Below are 18422 nucleotides of genomic sequence, written 5' to 3' on the forward strand. Positions count from 1 at the left end.
CATAAAAAAAAAAAACCTCACGATGGTTTAATGATACAGCTCGCGAGATGAAATATGAGGGTCGTAAATTAGAACGGAGATGGCGGGAATCTAAAATGCATGTCCATTACATCGCACGGAAGGGCCACCTAGTTAAATATAGGAAGGCTCTGGCTTTGCCTAGATCATCATATTATTCTAATTTAATTGAAACAAATAATACTAGACTTCTTTTTGCTACCCTAGATACATTAATTAATCATTCCTCTAATAGTCCTACCCTTGACACTGGCTCCTCTCACAGCTGCAATGACTTCTTACTTTTCTTTAAAAATAAAATACTAGCATCAGAAATGAGATTCCACAGACACCTTCTATTAAGGACTCCAGCACAATTTTACCAACTACACCTATTAAGGCTACTATGGGAGCTTTTTCTTTGATATTACATTGCAGGAACTGACAGAGCTAGTTCAACATATGAGAGCTACTACATGCTCTCTTAATCCTATTCCTATAAAACTATTAAAAGATGTTCTTTGTGTTATTAATACCCATATTTTAAAAATTATAAATGGTTCACTTTCCTCTGGTACAGTTCCCTCAGCTCTTAAGGTCGCTGTGGTAAAGCCTATGCTTAACAAACATTTGGACCCTAAAGTCCTCAATAACTATTAGGGTTGGCAAAGGGGATGAAACTTTCTGGGAATTTTGGAAACTTTCCAGGGAAAGTTTCAGGAATTTTGAATGGGTCAGAAATTTGGGGAATTTTCAATTTTAGGTTATTATAGACCGAATAATAAATAAGCTCCAAAACATATAGTCTTATTTTTCAAAACATCATGGCAAGAGGTCAGAAACATTGATCTACTTTCTTATGAAACAACTGAGTTACCAAGTATTCTGATCCAAGATTTCTTATCTGTTCAATATTACAAAATGAAAATTCCCAAAGTTCCAGAATATTTCTGAAAATTCCCAATATTCCCACAAAAATCCACAAATTGTAGGTGGAAATTTACAGCCATTAAAATTCCCAGGAATTTTGCAACCCTAATAACTATAGACCAATCTCCAACCTAACATTCTAAGAGTTTTAGAGAGAGTTGTTGCAATTCAGTTACTAAAAATTCTAACTCTTAATGGTATATTCGAGAAGTTTCAGTCTGGTTTTCCTGCTGCACATAACACAGAGACAGCCCTTGTCAGAGTTGTGAACGATCTGCTAATAAGCTCCAACTCAGGCTTTCCATCAGTTTTAATTCTTCTAGATCCAAGTGCTGCCTTTGATACTGTAGACCATTCCATCCTAGTGAATCGTCTTGAAAGCACAGTAGGACTTTCTGGCCTTGTCCTGTCCTGGTTCAAATCTTATCTTTCTGATAAGTTTCAGTCTGTCTCTACTGGGGAGGTAAAATCGGCATTTTCAAAAGTTGTCTGTGGTGTTTTACAGGGCTCCATTCTAGGTCCCTTGTTATTTTAACTCTATATGCTACCGTTAGGTGACATTATCCACAAACATGACGTGAACTTCCATTGCTATACAAAAGCCAGGAATTTCTACCAGAGTGTTATCAGCTACTTGCCTTACAGACATCAAGCATTGAATGTCACAGAATTTGCTAAATGTTAAATTCAGATAAAACAGAGGTTATGCTAGATGGATCTCAGAACCAACTAAAAGGAAATGTGGGATTACTTGAGCTTGACCCCTGCAGTCTCTCATCAAAAAATAAACTAGCAAAATTAAGAGTTTGGGGGTCATCGCTGATCCTGATTATCATTTGAGACTCATATTAGGGACGTTTCTAAAGTCTCTCTTTACCATTTGAGAAATACAGCCAAACTTGAACCAATCACTTCTGTATCTGATGCAGAGATTAATGCATGCCTTTGTTTCATCTAGAATTGATTATTCTAAAGCACTTTTCTGGTGTCCCAAAACGTGTGGTATCTCACTTGGAGCTTGTTCAGATTACCACTGCTAGAATTCTGACTAAAACCAGACAAAAAGTCATCATATTACCCCTCTTTTGGCCTCTTTACACTGGCTCCCTGTGAGGTACAGAATTGATTTTAAAACTTAACTGTTAACTTACAAGACCTGAATGGATTAGCACCTAGTTATTTGCAGGAGTTACTGACCCTGAGTTAATGGCTGCTGGTTATTCCTAGGGTCAACAGTAGCAACACAGGAGGAAGGGAAGCTGGGACAGTTACAGTTTTCAAGACTAAAAACACACTTTTATAAAATGGCTTTCTTATCTTAAATGGGTTTTAACGTAACTTTAAAATTGCTGCATGGACAAAACAGAACACATTTGCAAAATGAATTGTGGACAGTAGAGAGCTTTCATTGTATTTTGCTGATAGGTTACAGTAACCTCCCGATTCCAACTGAAGCGATTACCATGGTGCTGTGCTCTGTAATTGTGAAAGCTGCACTTACTTTTTATCTGAAGGGATCTTGCAGCAAAATGCCTAATCAACCAAATGAATCACACATCCCTACTGGCTTATACTACATCACACAGCCAAAAAGTACTAACCTCAATTGAACTATGGTTTGAGGAGGCAGATACAAGTGACTCAGGAATGCTGTGGGTCGAATCTGCAGCACTCGTGAGCTGTATGTAGTGCTGTACCAACGAAGGACTTAAATAGGCAAACATTTTCCCTAAACACTTTCCTGTGCTTGCTAAAAAACTCATAGGTGTTCTTTACTGAAGGCATCTGTAAAAATTATAATTTAAATGAGCAGGGAGCACACAGATTAGGCTAAATGGTTTTGAAATTTCACACATTGTTAGGCATTTGTCTTTACAACAGCGCAACACGTTTAACAATAGTATTTTAATGAAAAAGCATATGGCCCTTGTATGCTTGCCTGTTTGTAGGTGTATTAAAATCTACATTTATTCCAGACAACCTAATGTGTCATACAATGTCAATGCATACCCTAAGTTCCCATCTCCTGCTGTATGTATATGTATAACTTTGCTTTCAAATCAAAAGATTTTCTATATACTGAGAAATGGAAATAAGGCTCCCATTGCCTAACAGTTTGATCCATTCCTGTTTTTACTATGAGTTTAACAAGACACATCTGCACTTGTTTCCTACACACTGTCGCTAATCAGGCTCATTTTAAAACCTGGAATGGGTGAAACTGCTATGCAATAGCAGTCTTACTGACATCCCTGTACTGTATTTTTGTCCCTGTACAAGATTTACTTCTCAGCACATGAAAGGAGTGAAAAGACAAAATGCTCTTTAAGTCAATATGTTTTCCAGTTGAGAGGGCTGCAGCGCTTTCACGTTTCATCATTCCACACAGGCGGCCCTGGTTTTGAAGACTGCTGAATTTACTGCGGGTGCAGCCAAAAAAAAAACACACAAGCATTTATTTATTTTTTGCATACATTTAAAATGACACCTGCTCTCAAACTGGTACCATAAAAATGAAACAAGGTTCCCATGATAGATATAATGCATGCATAAGACCATTCAAACTGGCATGTTTTTGTGTGCCTTGATTTTTATTGGAGCTTTTCTACTGTCCTCTCTAAGCTTCTTCCCTGAATACTGCATTAGAAAGCAAGTTTGAGCAGCCCTTCTTTCTCTCCTAAGTCATTTTATAAAAACAGTCTACAAAAAATATAATTTAAGGATACTCCGAACTGCATTCCAGTGTAATGTTGGCTACAGTGTATCTAGACATCAGTATCCTACATATGTGTCCATCATTATTTATTTTTTCAAAAAATAGATGCTTTGTGCCAGCTCAATAGAAGCTGCCCAGCATGTAATAAAAACTTGGCCTACAGCTGCAACATGTTTAACAAATATGGTTATCGTTAAAAAGAAACTTGTTCAGCTACGTGATGGTGATGTGGGGAGTAAACTGCCAAAAAGAACATATGTTGACTACTTGCCAGTACAAAGAATTGACATTCATTTTACTTTTTTTTTTTTTTTTAAGATAACAATGACCTTTACCACCTACCACCAAACCTGCATTCCTGAGTGTGAAGACATTGTGCATCATTAAACACAAACAGCAACAGAAGTGTGTGTTTATTGATTAGTTACCTTGCAGAAAAAAGCAATGCATAAGCACTTGCAGTTGGGCTGTGTGTTGCGTTTTGATCAGACTAAGCATGGTCTCAGGATGTTTATGTCATAATCAGTTGTGTTGATTTCCCCCCACCAAAAGGCATCTCTCAGAAATGCTGGATTGATTTTTTGTTTTATTTATAGTTGGTACCAGGGGTGGCACCACGCTTGGGCCCGAGACCACCCATTTTGCAAATGGTCCCACCCAGTTATGAAGCGACTGACAAAAACATTTCATGCCAAACTATCAGAATGTAATGCGCTGCGGCGAGTCTATCTCATCATCATGGTTCATAATTATATCCGTCCCACACATCTCAGAACCATTGTCATGGTTATGAAAAAAACTGGAGCTATATTTGTGTCTTATGCATTAGCTATGTCCCGACAAATTTTGCAAAAAACAAACCGACGATCAACAAATGTGCCAGTAATGTAAGTACCTACATTTAATTTTATCAATTTGAATTCAGTTGACTGATGCAGCTGAGATATATGTTATGCTCAACTCATGCCTCTATTCCTGTTTGGTTTTTATTCACACATAACTGACACTTCTAAAGCTCAAAGGGAAGTATTACCCTTCTTTTAGTCACTGTATGAGAGCTTTTTAAATTTAAGCTCACTTTGGGAAGTCGAATACACGTTTGAGAGCTTTTGTCAGAAACTACCACGTGTGGTACTGACTCGCTAACGTTACAGAATTTGTTCGACTATCAAAATGTTTTGGTAGTGTGTGCGTTCTTGGAGAATATGGTGCTATTTCTGACAGTATACACTGAGTGTCCTCAGTACGCATATTGGTAATTACGTCATTACGTTTACTTCATTAAGTCATAAACGGCCCATTCGTGAAAATTTGGGGCCCAGCCAGGAATTAAATCCTGCCGTCGCCACTGGTTGGTACCATACCAACAGAGAGAGACAGTAACTGGGATATAAAACTATTTGAAAGCCTTTTCAAGTGCCAGTTTAACTAAGTGAAAGTTTTAAGAAACCCATAAAATAGATGCAAAAAATGTGTTCTCAGAAGTAAAACCAGCCAGACAATCTTATCAGCCTTGGTACAGAAGTTGAACTTGTTTTTACAACCCATTAATCTACAGTGCCTACAGAAAGTCTACACCCCATTGAACTTTTTTCACATTTTGTTGTGTCAGTGCCTCAGAGTTTCATGCAGTTAAACAAGGACTTTTTTTTCCCCACTTATCTACACACCATACTCCACACTGTTAAGGGGAAAAGTTTTTATTGAGAAAAAAAATTATATATTAAAAAAGCAAAAAACTGAAAGAGCAGAATTGGATAAGTCTCCACCCCCACCCCCACCCCCCCCAACGCAAGTTAATACTTGGTGGAAGCACTTTAGGCAGGAATTACAGCTGTGAGTCTATTGGGATAGGTCCCTACCAACTTTGCACACCTAGATTTGGCAATATTTGACCATTCCTCTTTACAAAACTGTTCAAGCTCTGTCAAGTTCCTTGGAGCATTGATATACAGCAATCTTCAAGTCATGCCACAAATTTTCGATTGGATTTAGGTCCGGGTTCTGACTGGGCCACTCAAGGACACACCTTTTTGTTCCTTAGCCACTCCAGTGTAGCTTTGGCTGTGTGCTTTCTTGCAGAGGGTAGCAGGTTTTTCTCAAAGACTTCTTTGTACTTTGCTCCATTCATTTTCCCTTCTAGCCTGACAAGTGCCCCAGTCCCTTCCGATGAGAAACATCTCCATAACATGATGCTATCACCACCCTGCTTCACAGTAGGGATGGTGTTCTTTGGGTGATGCGCTGTGTTGGGTTTGCGCCAAACATAACACTTTGCATTTAGGCCAAACAGTTCCATTTTAGTTTTGTCAGACAACAAAACTTTTTGCCACAGGGCTACAGAATCTCCTGAGTGGTTTTTTGCATACTTCAAATGGGATTCAAGGTGGTCTTTCTTGAGTAATGGATTCCTTCTTGCCACCCTACCATACAGACCAGATTTGTGGAATGCCTGGGGATATTGTTGTCACATGCACACTTTGACCAGTCTTGGCCATAAAAGCCTGTAGCTCTTGCAAAGTTGCCATTGGCCTCTTGGTAGCCTCTCTGATCAGTCTCCTTCTCGCTTGGTCATCCAGTTTGGAGGGATGGCCTGATCTAGGCAGGGTCTTGGTGGTGCCATACACCTTCCACTTCTTAATAATCGTCTTGACCATGCTCCAAGGGATATTCAAGGCCTTTGATATTTTCCTTTTTTTTATACCCATTCCCTGATCTGTGCCTCTCAACAACGTTGTCCCAGAGTTCTTTTGAAAGCGCCTTGTTGCTCATGGTTGAGTCTTTGCTTTGGAATACACTACCCAGCAGAGGGAACCTACAGGAACTGAATTTATCCCGAAATCATGTGAATTACTACAATTTAACTTGCTGTGTGATTTTGAAGGCGATTGGTTACACCTGAGCTAATTTAGGACAGCTATTACAAAGGCTGGTGGACACTTATCCAACCAAGCTATTTCAGTTTTTATTTTTTAATTTTCTACAAATTTCTAGAATATTTTTTTTCACTTGGAAGTTGTGGGGTAGGATGTGTAGATAATGCATTTTAATTCCAATCTATAAGGCAATAAAAGGTGAACATTTTGAAAGGGTGTAGACTTTCTATAGGCACTGTAAGTGGTTACTTGATCTTACCAGCCAGTAAACCAGAGAGACAGACCACATCATTGTAAGTGATTGAGAGGGGCACCTTGAATTAGCAGCAACAAATGTTGGTTTATCTTCTGTCAGAATTTTAAACTTAAGGTCTCTGCTATAGTAGTGTTTTATAATATTTTACGACTTGCCCTTATCTGCTGCCACTGCATTTGTGAAAAGTGTGGGAATTTCGAATAAGATGATATTCGAGTATACCAAGAATACAAATTTTGAATACCCAAATACTCTGCATCTACTTACTCATAACAGAGACAGGTCCTTGGAACCTATTAACAGCAACCAGACAGGGACGCATTATTAGATACATTCATCAAAATTAACAGTGAAGAACATCTAAGGTATTTAATGTATCTGAAGTAAAATTTAAAACAAGAACTAAGAATACACGTGTGTTTTAACTACAAAATGCAGAACTTTATAAAAAGGACCTTCAAAACCTTTAACTGCATTGGAACAAAATATGTTTGCTCAATAACATGTAAGCTATAATATATAACATAAAAACGAGATGTACTGTACCCGGATAGTTTGCAGTCAAAAAAAATAAAAAATCACTTTGTTACCTGAGATGCATCACATCACGACCACTGTGCACAATAAAAGATGCAATGCTTGTTAGTTTTTTGCCACATTCTGTGTTTTCTTCCAAATTATCAGATGTCTGCTTGCGTTTTAGATGATTAAGCATTTAACTTGTCGTTTTATGATATGAAATACTTGTGCTGCAGAGATTACATTGCATGGTAGTCTCACTTTTCAAAATACTTCCAAGCATTGCTTTTTTTTCTTTTTAAAATGCCATTTTCACTGCTCATGTACTCCCTTAGCCAATAGCAGAGCAAGGTATGAAGTGCGCCCGCCTCCCTGTCAATTATCAGCATGATTAGAATTGTAGTGGCTGACCACTTAACTTCCTCCTGTCCAAAATAATGTGGCATGTTTTTTCAGGTGTAGTTAGCATAGCACGAGCATTCAGAACTTGATCAAAGTATTCGAGTAGTAATTACATTTAGAATACTCCATTTTTCAAATGTTCAGACTCAGCCCTATTAAAGTCAATGCTATTCAATTACCTGTGTAACTGTCTTTCCAGAAATTGCTATTTTAGAATGCTGTTGTATTTTAAGACATGTAATTGTCATTTGTTGTTTGAGTGTGCATTGCTCCGAATGTAGACCTCAAGTGGTTCTTATCCTGATAACAAAAATATTGAAGCCCTCAACCCCAGTTCTGTTGAGAAACAAGTAACAATAAGATACCACTATAAAGAAAGAGACTTAAGACTGTCAGTTCTGGAAAAGCAGCCAATTAAGCTACTTGTCTACCTTTGGCTAAGGTTTGCCCGTCTAGCAGCAAAACTACTGCATTTGAGTGAACATTAAAAACATTTTTTACATTACTCTACTAGTCAGTCCCAGGCGGTCTTCTGTTCCCCTCTAGTGACAACAGACTAGTTTCCTATTGCCTGTGTGTGCATGGCTACACTGCATTTCCATACCAAACTACTATTCCCTTCTAGAAGCAGTTAGGACAGAGAGAATTATATGAACACATCATGGAAAAACAAGGACACTAGGCAGCGATGTAACTGGAGTGAATAAAAATCTGAAGTATTCCCCCCAAAAAAGGTAATCACACAGAAAATTCATAAAGCAGCTTGCTCCTTTCGAGCTAAATCTGTTTGAATAAAGTTTAGAAGGCATCTGCTTACACGATCTAGTGCATGTGGACTGGCACGTTATTAAAGTTCTACTACCTTTACAGTACAGTGGCCACCACTTAGAACAGGCGCGTTTGTGTTATTGTGATTCACCGACGGTAAGCAATGGAGGGTATAAACACCCACACAATAACCCGATATTCAAAATGTCCCCCAATCTCCAGTACAGTATTCAAAACAAACAAGCGTGTACGCGGTTAAAAATCTTTATTAAGACACTAATAAAAAAATGTCATAAAACCTACAAATGTAATAAAAAAGTGCAAAAAGTAATACAAGTGCAGAAATGTACAGTACAGGTAGGCTACATTACTGCAAATTGCTTCATTTTGCAAGTATGGACAGCAAACCTTCTCAGCGTTTTCTAAAAAAAATCCCAATTCGACTCTATATCCGGATGCCGCTCCATATTAGCAGTGTTAAGCCCGGGACAGACAGACGCGGCACGAGAGGCATTTTGCTGCCTGTGTCACTGCCACTGCTTTCATATGGTGTTGAACAGCACTGGATGATACCGCTAGTCCCTAATCCAGAGCAATTTTTTCTGGCTGTCTCGCAGTACCGTTGGCGGATTAACCAATTACAGCCAAGTGCTGACAACACATGCTTGCCAGGAAAAACCATTAATGAAACTGTTGGCTACGGAGGTGTCCAAGTACCCTGAAGTGTTTGATCCCTCCCATACTTCATAAAAGGACAGGCATACATCGCCCCTGATAAGCATCCTTCCTGCCTTTGTATTATTTCTGTAGTTCTACTATTTTTACTAAACAACTAGCTATAAAATGATATATTTTCTAAACACTCCTGTAGTAGGCTACTTGCTGTCAGCAATGTATTGCATATTTCTTTGCTAAGCTGATGGCTCATTTCATACACCTGCATATAAATGACAAAAAAACAGCATTGAAAAACAAACCAGCGTTTTTACTTAGTAGATTATATGGAGGTCATTACAGCTATGGCCAGAAGTTTTGCGTCACACCCTAAAGAATTAATGTTACATTAACATATTGAAATTACATATTGCTTTGCAGTTTTCCAAAAATGTAATTTGATATTTCAAAATCTAACATGAAATACTGTACTACTATTGTAGTTTCCGGTAGACTTTTGAGATACCATTTTGTAGTTTCTTAGATTGCATGATAAATAAAATAGTGAAATTATGTTCACAGTTGTTTTTTTTTTTATATCTGAATCCTAATATTCTACTTGGTGATGCAAAACTTTTGGCGATATGTAAATTTATATTCAAGTACACAGCGTACGGTGTGGTACTGACAACTACTGTACCGTGTAGCGAATACCGCTCCTGTGTGTCTACGTGCCGTCAATCCATCCGTCCCGGGTTTAACAAGTGCAGCACAGTCGCTTATGTCATCGGTGTCCGTTTCAGGCAGAGCGTCCTGGTTGCTAAGGTGACACAGAATCCTTCCTCTGACGTCCCTCCTGGTGTTGTCAGAGTTACGGTTTTGGTTGCATTTTCGTCAGCACTCTCCTCCTCCACTACAGAAACACCACCTTTTTTGAAGCAACGTTGCATTGTTTGCTGACTGATAGTTCCAAGCATGCTTTAACAAGCACACAGCATCTAACAGACATTTTATTTACATTGAATTTTCGTGCGGACGCGCATCGCTTTTCTCTTTCAAACCATGCTTGCTGTTGCAATCCGTGCTGTTTTTCAAACTGTAAACTGACACTGCGTAAAGGGATTAAATAGCCAAGGTACAGTACAGGGGTAATCGCTCAGTTGAGATGCAAAAAGCTGATTAATCGATCTGTCAGTAAAGTGTTGCCTTTTGTATTAAAATGTTTGTGAATGGCAAGGTAGCGAGGTGAAAACAGTGGATTAGTGGATTAGTAAGAGCGATTCTACAGTAATAAGCAGTGCATTTGTTATTGAAATTATGTGATTGGCACATAAGATCCAAACAGCCAAGTTTGCCCGAAATATATGGCATGCTTAACACGGTATAAAGATGCCTTTGTTACTGAAATCAATGGGAATGGCAAACACCTATCTGTCTGATATAAATGGCTGCCCGAAATAACCCTGCACGGTCTAAGTGGTGGATACTGTATCTAATCATGAAGCACAATGCAGGTGTTGCACGAGCTGGTTCGCCAAGCTGGATCTTGGGAGCTGTGTTGGCACGTGGAAATTAAAAATTAAAGTCAACATGAGCACACTTCAAGGGGAAAGAGTCCTGACAAAAGCCTTCACAGAACTCTGCAATTTCAAGGACACAACAACCTCCTGCACATACTGTAGGACTGGAGAGATCATAGCTGCCAAGCAGTTTAGTTTTTTTAATATGGCATCAGCACAGCTTTGACAATCTAAAGCCTCGCAGAACATATGTATACACGTGACAAACCTCCTATTAGAACCACTTGCCAAATTGTGATGAAACTTGGCAATTAAATTATTTAGATGGGAGATATTTATACATACAGTACTTCCACATGAATGGTATCAGCAGCACAAGCACCAGTTTGAATCTTGGGAATCTTACTCGCATTCAGTTTTTCAAATCAGCTGGCAAAACATAAGCCAGAATTCTTGCACTGGTGTAGAAAATAAACATAATTTAAAAATAAATAAATAATTTGTCCCTTTTAATGCACACCTGCAATCCCATCATCTTCTCTCCAATGCCACTAAATTTCCTTGAACACACATAAACGAAAGTTATTTTTCAAGTGTAATGATTGATTTATCATCCTGGTATTTTTTGTATTTTCTTTTTTTTCTTCTTTCTTTTAAGCTTGCAGTGAAATTCAGGAGGACAAGTGTTCAGCTTAACTCAGGTCAGGACATTCAGGTCTAAAAAAAAAAGATTGTGAACGTGACAGAGACATGTTGTGTCGAAACGCGTAGTTAATTTTTGTTTGCTTGGTTTTTTAAACTAATAAAATGAAGGCAGAATCTTTTTTAAAAGATTACAGTAAATCTTGTCCTGATTTTGAGTGTGCTACCAATTGGTCTTTTGGACTTCAATCTATAGATCAAGGTTGGTGGATCGATTTGAGGAGTAAGCGTAAGCCCAAACAGACTTTCTTTTGTTTTAATACACAACTGCCTTATATGGTCAGCACCTCATTCTGGTTAAGCATTGCAGTGCACACATATACATACACATATATAGTATGGCCACTACTACATTTTTTATTACTGTGTTCTTTCATCTACGACTACTGACAGTAATATTGCACCGATTCTGACATTAAAAGTCAATAAATCATAGTGAGACGAACGCTTTAAAATAACAAATGTGCTTATTATTTTATAAAATTCTTCTTCTTTCGAATCCACTGTTACTATTTCCAAAATATATTTAAACACATTAAGAGATAGCAAACAATGGAAAAAAAAAAAAAAAAAAAAAGTACATGTTTCTTGATCAAGCTAAAGAGCATTCATTGGGCAAAATGACATCAAACTCAACAGTCTGTATTGATTCACCTACCAGCACACGTTGAATGTGGTGAATTTCGGTGGCGAACTTCGGGAAAAATAGTTAAGCCACAAGGGAAAAAGTTTTATCTATCTAAATTATACAGAATATAATATGTGAATATATATATTATATATATATATATATATATATATATATATATCTATATATGTATATATATAACACACACAAATAAAGTTTAATATAACTGAAACTGTTCTAGATTTGTTCAATGTTCTTTCAGGACTAGCTAAATTATTTTATTCCTACATATGAAAACCAAACTGTCCTAATAAACGAACAGTGGTGCCTGCACACCTGTCCTTTGAAAGCATACTTTTGTCATCAGATTATATTTTTGCAGGAGACACCTTCAAAGTAAGCTGTAGCACATCTGATGGTGCCTGGGGGTATTCAATGCCACCACTGTTTAGACTGAACAGATCAATAGTAGCAGCCGGGAAATGCACGTCCGTTTCTGAGCCTCAGCGATTGTAACCCATTAATTTATAGTGGATTTATTTAATGGTAAACTGGCTTTAAACAAAGGTTTTCTTTAAAGTGTCTCAGTGGATTGACAGAATGAAGAACAGTTTCCCACAGTGTACATTTAACAGAAGAGCACAGTGCATGCACTACGTTACTTCCTTTTTGAAGCTTATGTCACATAATGAACAATGCTGTCCAGAACAACATTCTAAAAATGTGAGCCTTTGTGCACTGTGAAAGCGCACTGGACTTCAATAATTTAATTCAGCACTTAAACAGTTAGTCAAGTAAACGTGGACAAAATCAAATATTCTTCTCGGGTCTATAAACCTGTTTATTAGCCAAATAAAGTGAAGTTCACTTGGAGTTGTCTTTTTTATATGGCTATCATAATGGCAAACTGTCCGAGTATGATTCTTAACTGCTTCTAATAGCAAGAATTCTGTTTCTCTGAAAAACACAATTTTTAATACCACTTCTGCTATTGGCAATTGTGCCCAATTCACTAAAGCTAAATTAGTTCTGAATGCCTAAAGACTATTGTATATAACACAACACGTCAATATCATAAGGCTAGCCTTAATCTCTTCATACTAGACTGAATTACTAAGGATGGCTTTAGCACTATCATTGGTTATTGTTCTCAGAAAAAGTTATTTCACACAGATTGCTACTATAATTTCAGCAGGAATGTATTTAACTGTATGGCTGAAGCTCACAAGACCCAGGAGTGGATTCTAGGCACTGTACATCAGCTCTGTTCCAGTCTCAATCTCAGCAGTGTCCCTGTGATAAGGATAGATGTAGGACTACTTGGAAGGAAAGCCAAGGCTGAACTATACAAACTGGTAGTTAACCAATATCTAGCTCTTTACATCAGACTGCAGAGCCAGGCAAATGAGGCAAGATGGACAGTACAGGATGTCTATAAAGAGATAAAGAAATGTAGTGACCAATCACAATTACGAGACACAATTGGGAAAATATAGTACACAATGCATCGCAAGCATACAGTAGTACTCCCTAAACTGTTTCTTAAAAGACATGAAAGAATAATTACACTGTGCGTTACCTGAAGTACTATGAGGATCAAAATCATCAGGACCTTGCAGCTAAGCCACCAATATATTTTCTTTAATTTGCAGAATAAAAATCAACCAGGAATGTATTTGACAGATCTGTGCAAAATGTAATTTTTACATCTAAACTTTGAGATACAGTAGATAGAAGCATGGTACCCTCCACTTTGAAATGAGAGCATTATTCCCATTCCTAGAAGTTTTGGAATTGTTTTGCTTTGTGTTCGCTTAACATTGAACAGTTTACAGAAAATAACCCAACAAGATCTATAATTGAATTTCAGGAAACAAAAGCTGGTAGACGCCTGCAAACTTGAAGACATGTGCAACATTCTTGATGCGAAGCAGGGCCCCAGACAGGCAAGCCTCAAGGATGTGTACATCCAGTTCCAAAAACCTGAAAGGGATGTTCTGAATTATTAAATAGAGCTGCAATATTGTGTCTACCGGTTACCTTATTAAAGCTTAGTCTGTTGAGAATTTTAAACCTGATAAAAGCTGATTTTTATTTGTGTTGAAGGCCTGCATTGATTTCATAGATATTCAAGGCTGACTAGTAAACAATTCAACATACTGTTGTTCCAAGCCTTGGAAAATTACATCAATTATCACCTTATACACCTCACTGAGGGGACTGTATTTACTCAGAGAATGCATACACAAATACAACTAAACCTGCAGATGTTATCAGATGATGTTATGACACACAGCCACATACGTGCAAATATTTAGGCTGATTATTTGACGGACTGCGGAGAGTTGATGGAATTAGTTTGGATTCTACACTGATTTATGCTGCTCAAATAAACAATAACCCCAATTGATTTTGAAAAGATGTCTTTTTAAGGACTGAAAAGTTGGTTTTGTGAATCCATTCATAAATTTATTGAAGCACTGCAATCAGTGTTGTTTACATAAGCTATGTACAAGGCTGATCTTGAGCCAAGCCAAATGGATTCGGTGAATGATGGACCTGACATGTTAAACTGTTTTTAAATCCAAGTTTCTGAAAGCAGACATGCTAAAGCGCCACATCTGCAATTATTTAGGGTTAGTCTTTAAATAATAGGCTAAGTTTCTATGAAGATTTGGAGGGGGCTCCCTGGAAAGACAATCAATTGTTAAGGATACATGTAATTACTACTTTGCAAGGTTGGGGTCAATTCCTGTTGTCCAATTCCAATTTAAAATCAATTCCTAATCAATTTTCCATCTTAATCAATTGATTAATCAAATCAAAGTTGCAATTAGCAGTATTCTCTCAATTAGCTTCTGAAAGTGGCAACAAATTACTTAAACTGAAGTCACTGGTAATTAAACTGGCTTCAAATTAAAGCAGTTGAACAATCACAATTGTCTCTGGGAAATGGTTTTTAAAGGGAATTTGAATTGAAAAACAGGAATTGACACCAATCCTGCTAGTCTCTAATATTTTTTTCTTGTGTATTTAAAGCAAAAACTGAACTTTTGGCACAAGTATGGGAGAAAGGTGAACACTGCAACAGAAAGCTATGACCCCTTTTCTTGCCACACAGTGAAGGAACTATTCCTCTCTAGCAGTTAATCAGCATGACAAGAGGAAAAGATTTCAGTAACGGCTAAAGTGACCAAAATCAGGAGTATTTGCAAAGGGTCTCAAGCCCTTGGGGCTTTTTTTCTTCTTCAAAAGTTTCCACTTCCTTCCCTGACCCCACCGCTTAGTTTGCACACAAGGACGGAGGAGAAATTCATTTTCAGCTTCATGGCAGCGTGTCAAAAAAATTACTTCAAGACTTACTTCGATTTTTTTATTATTATTATTATTCAATTTTGAGATGGCCGATTTGTTTTAAGAGAAAGATCAGTAATCAAACTTAACTAGATACAAAACAGAATCACTATCTGAAAGCTGGAATTGAATAACAGCAAATAATTTTAGTCCCAGAATATTGTTTTAAAGAATCAATATTTCTACAAATGAATGTTAAATGAATGTATTCCCTAGTTAAACTCTGATGCCTGGCTCCTCATGACTTTGAAAAAGTATATAGTGCCACTGCTTTCATTTGAATAGGCCAATTAATTATTATAAAGTCACAAAACTATGAACCAGTAAACCTACAGTAGTTTTTGTGTGTGTGTTTGTGTGTGTGTTTTTAATCCAACCTCTAATCTGATTAGTTCACTAACCTCCTAACTTCAATTTTGTACAACTTTAGCTAACACTACTTTCGTGGGGCTCCACACCCAGTGAATTACCTTAGTAGCTTTACATAATTTACTGTAAATACTGGCGACCTTTTACTGTACTAAATCTGGTATTACTGTCCTACAAGTTAGTACTAGCGATAGCAGATTTTGCACGCGTGGGAAATCTGGATTGAAGTATAAACAGTATTTACATTAGCCATAAGTAGACCGCAATACTGCATCGCGGAATTAAGAGCCGTGGTTTAAACAACTAGCGTATTGTATTCCAGTCTTTTTTCCTTAATGCTTTCAGGCAGCGGCAGTAGCAAAAAAACAATCCACATTTTTTTAATTCTTCATACTGTATAATGTCAATTACTTTTACCAGCCGTTTTGTTTTAGTCAAGTTAATCATGTCAGTGTTACCCATTCAAGGGCCCCTGACTCACACAGGTACTGCGTTGTGTAGATCTGCCTCAGTTACTAGGGTGGTGGTGTCTGCAACTTTTTAAAATGTACTCTTATATTAAGAATAAAAAAGCCTCTCGTTTAATTAAAACGAAACAAAAATATAAACTGGTTTACAACAGTTCATTCATTATAACTATAACCAGTTACTTTATATGATATATATATTATATATTATATATAATATATATATATATATATATATATATACATATTAACTTGAGTAGTGACTACCATTAACATTCTTAAGACACAAATTTATGTTATCATTAGTAAAAATAAACTGGCGACAGGCAAATATCGAAGATAGATAAAAGCCGGGTTTAAGTGGCTTTATTAACAAAACTATTTAAAAATGAACGAGTTTTGAAAACTCTTCAATGAGCTATATAATCATCCTCGTGGTAAACAAACAAACGAAAAAGTACAAACCAAATAAAAAACTCTCAGCTCCGGCTTACCTTTCGTGCAGATAATGCCTATCGCAAATGCCACAGCCGCCCATCTCTTGTTGTTGTTGGCAATGAAAGCTTCCTCCCGTCGAGGTCTCCGCTCCGCCGCCGATACCTCCATGGGAAGCGAATAGCAGAATCGCCAAAACCAAAACCGTGATAGAAAGAAGAGAGCAAACAGACAATGAAACAACAGGCGTTCAGTCTCAGTGAGTCAGTCAAACCGGGGAGGGGGGGGGGGGGGGGGGGGGGGTCCAACAAGCTCCTCGTTAACCTCTTTACTGTTCGTGGTGAGACTACTCAAAAATGTACCGAATGGAAAATGACTATTCTTTCGAAAAGAATCCTGAGCTTTGCAGTTCTATTCCATACTGTTTTAATATATCTTGCTCTCCTTTTCTGTGGGTGAATCCAAACGCTAGCTTGCTTCCTCCTTGCTACCGCTGTCTCCCGAGAAACCCAGCTCTGTGTGTATAATCCCACAAACCACTGCATGAGTTTCACACACAGACTCCTTCGCTCTGGGCGAGTATCTCTCCCTCACTCCTGAGCAGGACTTGCTTCCGGTTTCCACGAGAGACGATTGGAATAGCGGAATGAGAGATCAGTGCTGCGACCTGCAGGCGAAGGGAGACACTTGTTTGAAAGTAGAGGGCATGAACGCAAGCTTGGGAAAACCTGTTTTATTTTTCAACAGCATTATAATAATGTACTCTTGTGCGGTGCAAGACCCATCTCGTTTTATTAAATATGTCACGAGGTTTTGATTAAAACGGTGGGAACATTATGGACGTTTTAATATTTTTCAATGAAATAGGAATGTATCCAGGTAACATGGTTTGTTTACCTGTGTTTTGGAACATCCAGGAAAAATTCTTGGTTCACACCCTCGCTTCTGTTACAAATATTCCATATACTATTAAATTAAAATTGTAGGCAGTGTCCCAGGGGCATGTGACCCATTTTGAAGCTTGCCTCCTATTGGACCACAGCTTCCAAGTGCTCCTGGCTTCCCTTTTGGGTCACACTGCCCAAGGTAATTCTGCTCTTCACATAACAGTATGGTGGCATCAGAGGATCAAGCACATTACGCGTTCGCTCCAGGGCTGTTTTTGCGCCATATTTCTCCGCATGGAAAAACAAACAGTTGATTTCAAATGGTGCAAACACACCACTGGAGCTTGAAGAATTTGAGCCCTTAGAATATTAGAAATTACTCCAGGGAGAATATCATACCATTGCTTACTAATACAATGTATTAGTTTTTTTTTTTTTTTTACCTAGTTCCAGTTCCAGTTACATAAAGTTACTTCTCAGGCACAGTTTACATTTTACAGAGATTTGGTCAGAATGCAGCTCAGAATATTCGAAAACCCAACTATCGAACCCACTCATTCCCTCCCCTGCTCTAGCATGATATAACGAAGACAGAATAACTAAAACAGAGGTCTGAGAACCACTGGCAAACTCAGACCACAACATGGTCTCATTTGAAGTGTTTTTTAAAACCCCAAAAGTAAAGACTAAAGCTAAGGTTTACAATTTTAGAAAAGCAAACTATGAAGGTATGAAACAGAGACTAACAGAAGTAGATTGGAGTAAACTAGAGAAAACACCCACAGAAAATGATTGTTCTTCAAAAATGTAGTACTAGAGGCGCAAACCAATTACATCCCTAAAGTAGACAAATCTAAATGTAAAACTAAATGGCCAAAATGGTTTAATAGATCAATTAAAAAATATATTCAGCAAAAAAAGGCACTTTACAGAGCATTAAAA

General features: G+C 37.7%; 1 protein-coding gene across 1 annotated transcript in view; it reads right to left on the reverse strand.

The window, feature by feature from the left end:
- The window catches only part of LOC121315694 (inactive tyrosine-protein kinase 7-like), a 94308-nt gene extending 77143 nt beyond the window's left edge, over window positions 1-17165 (reverse strand). The window contains exon 1 of the mRNA XM_041250013.1: window positions 16653-17165. Within this exon, the coding sequence (XP_041105947.1) occupies window positions 16653-16764 (112 nt within the window). The 5' untranslated portion in view covers window positions 16765-17165. The remainder of the gene's footprint in view (window positions 1-16652) is intronic.
- Between the last annotated feature and the right edge of the window lie 1257 nt (window positions 17166-18422).

This window comes from Polyodon spathula, chromosome 5, assembly GCF_017654505.1.
Source record: "Polyodon spathula isolate WHYD16114869_AA chromosome 5, ASM1765450v1, whole genome shotgun sequence".
Lineage (NCBI taxonomy): Eukaryota > Metazoa > Chordata > Actinopteri > Acipenseriformes > Polyodontidae > Polyodon > Polyodon spathula.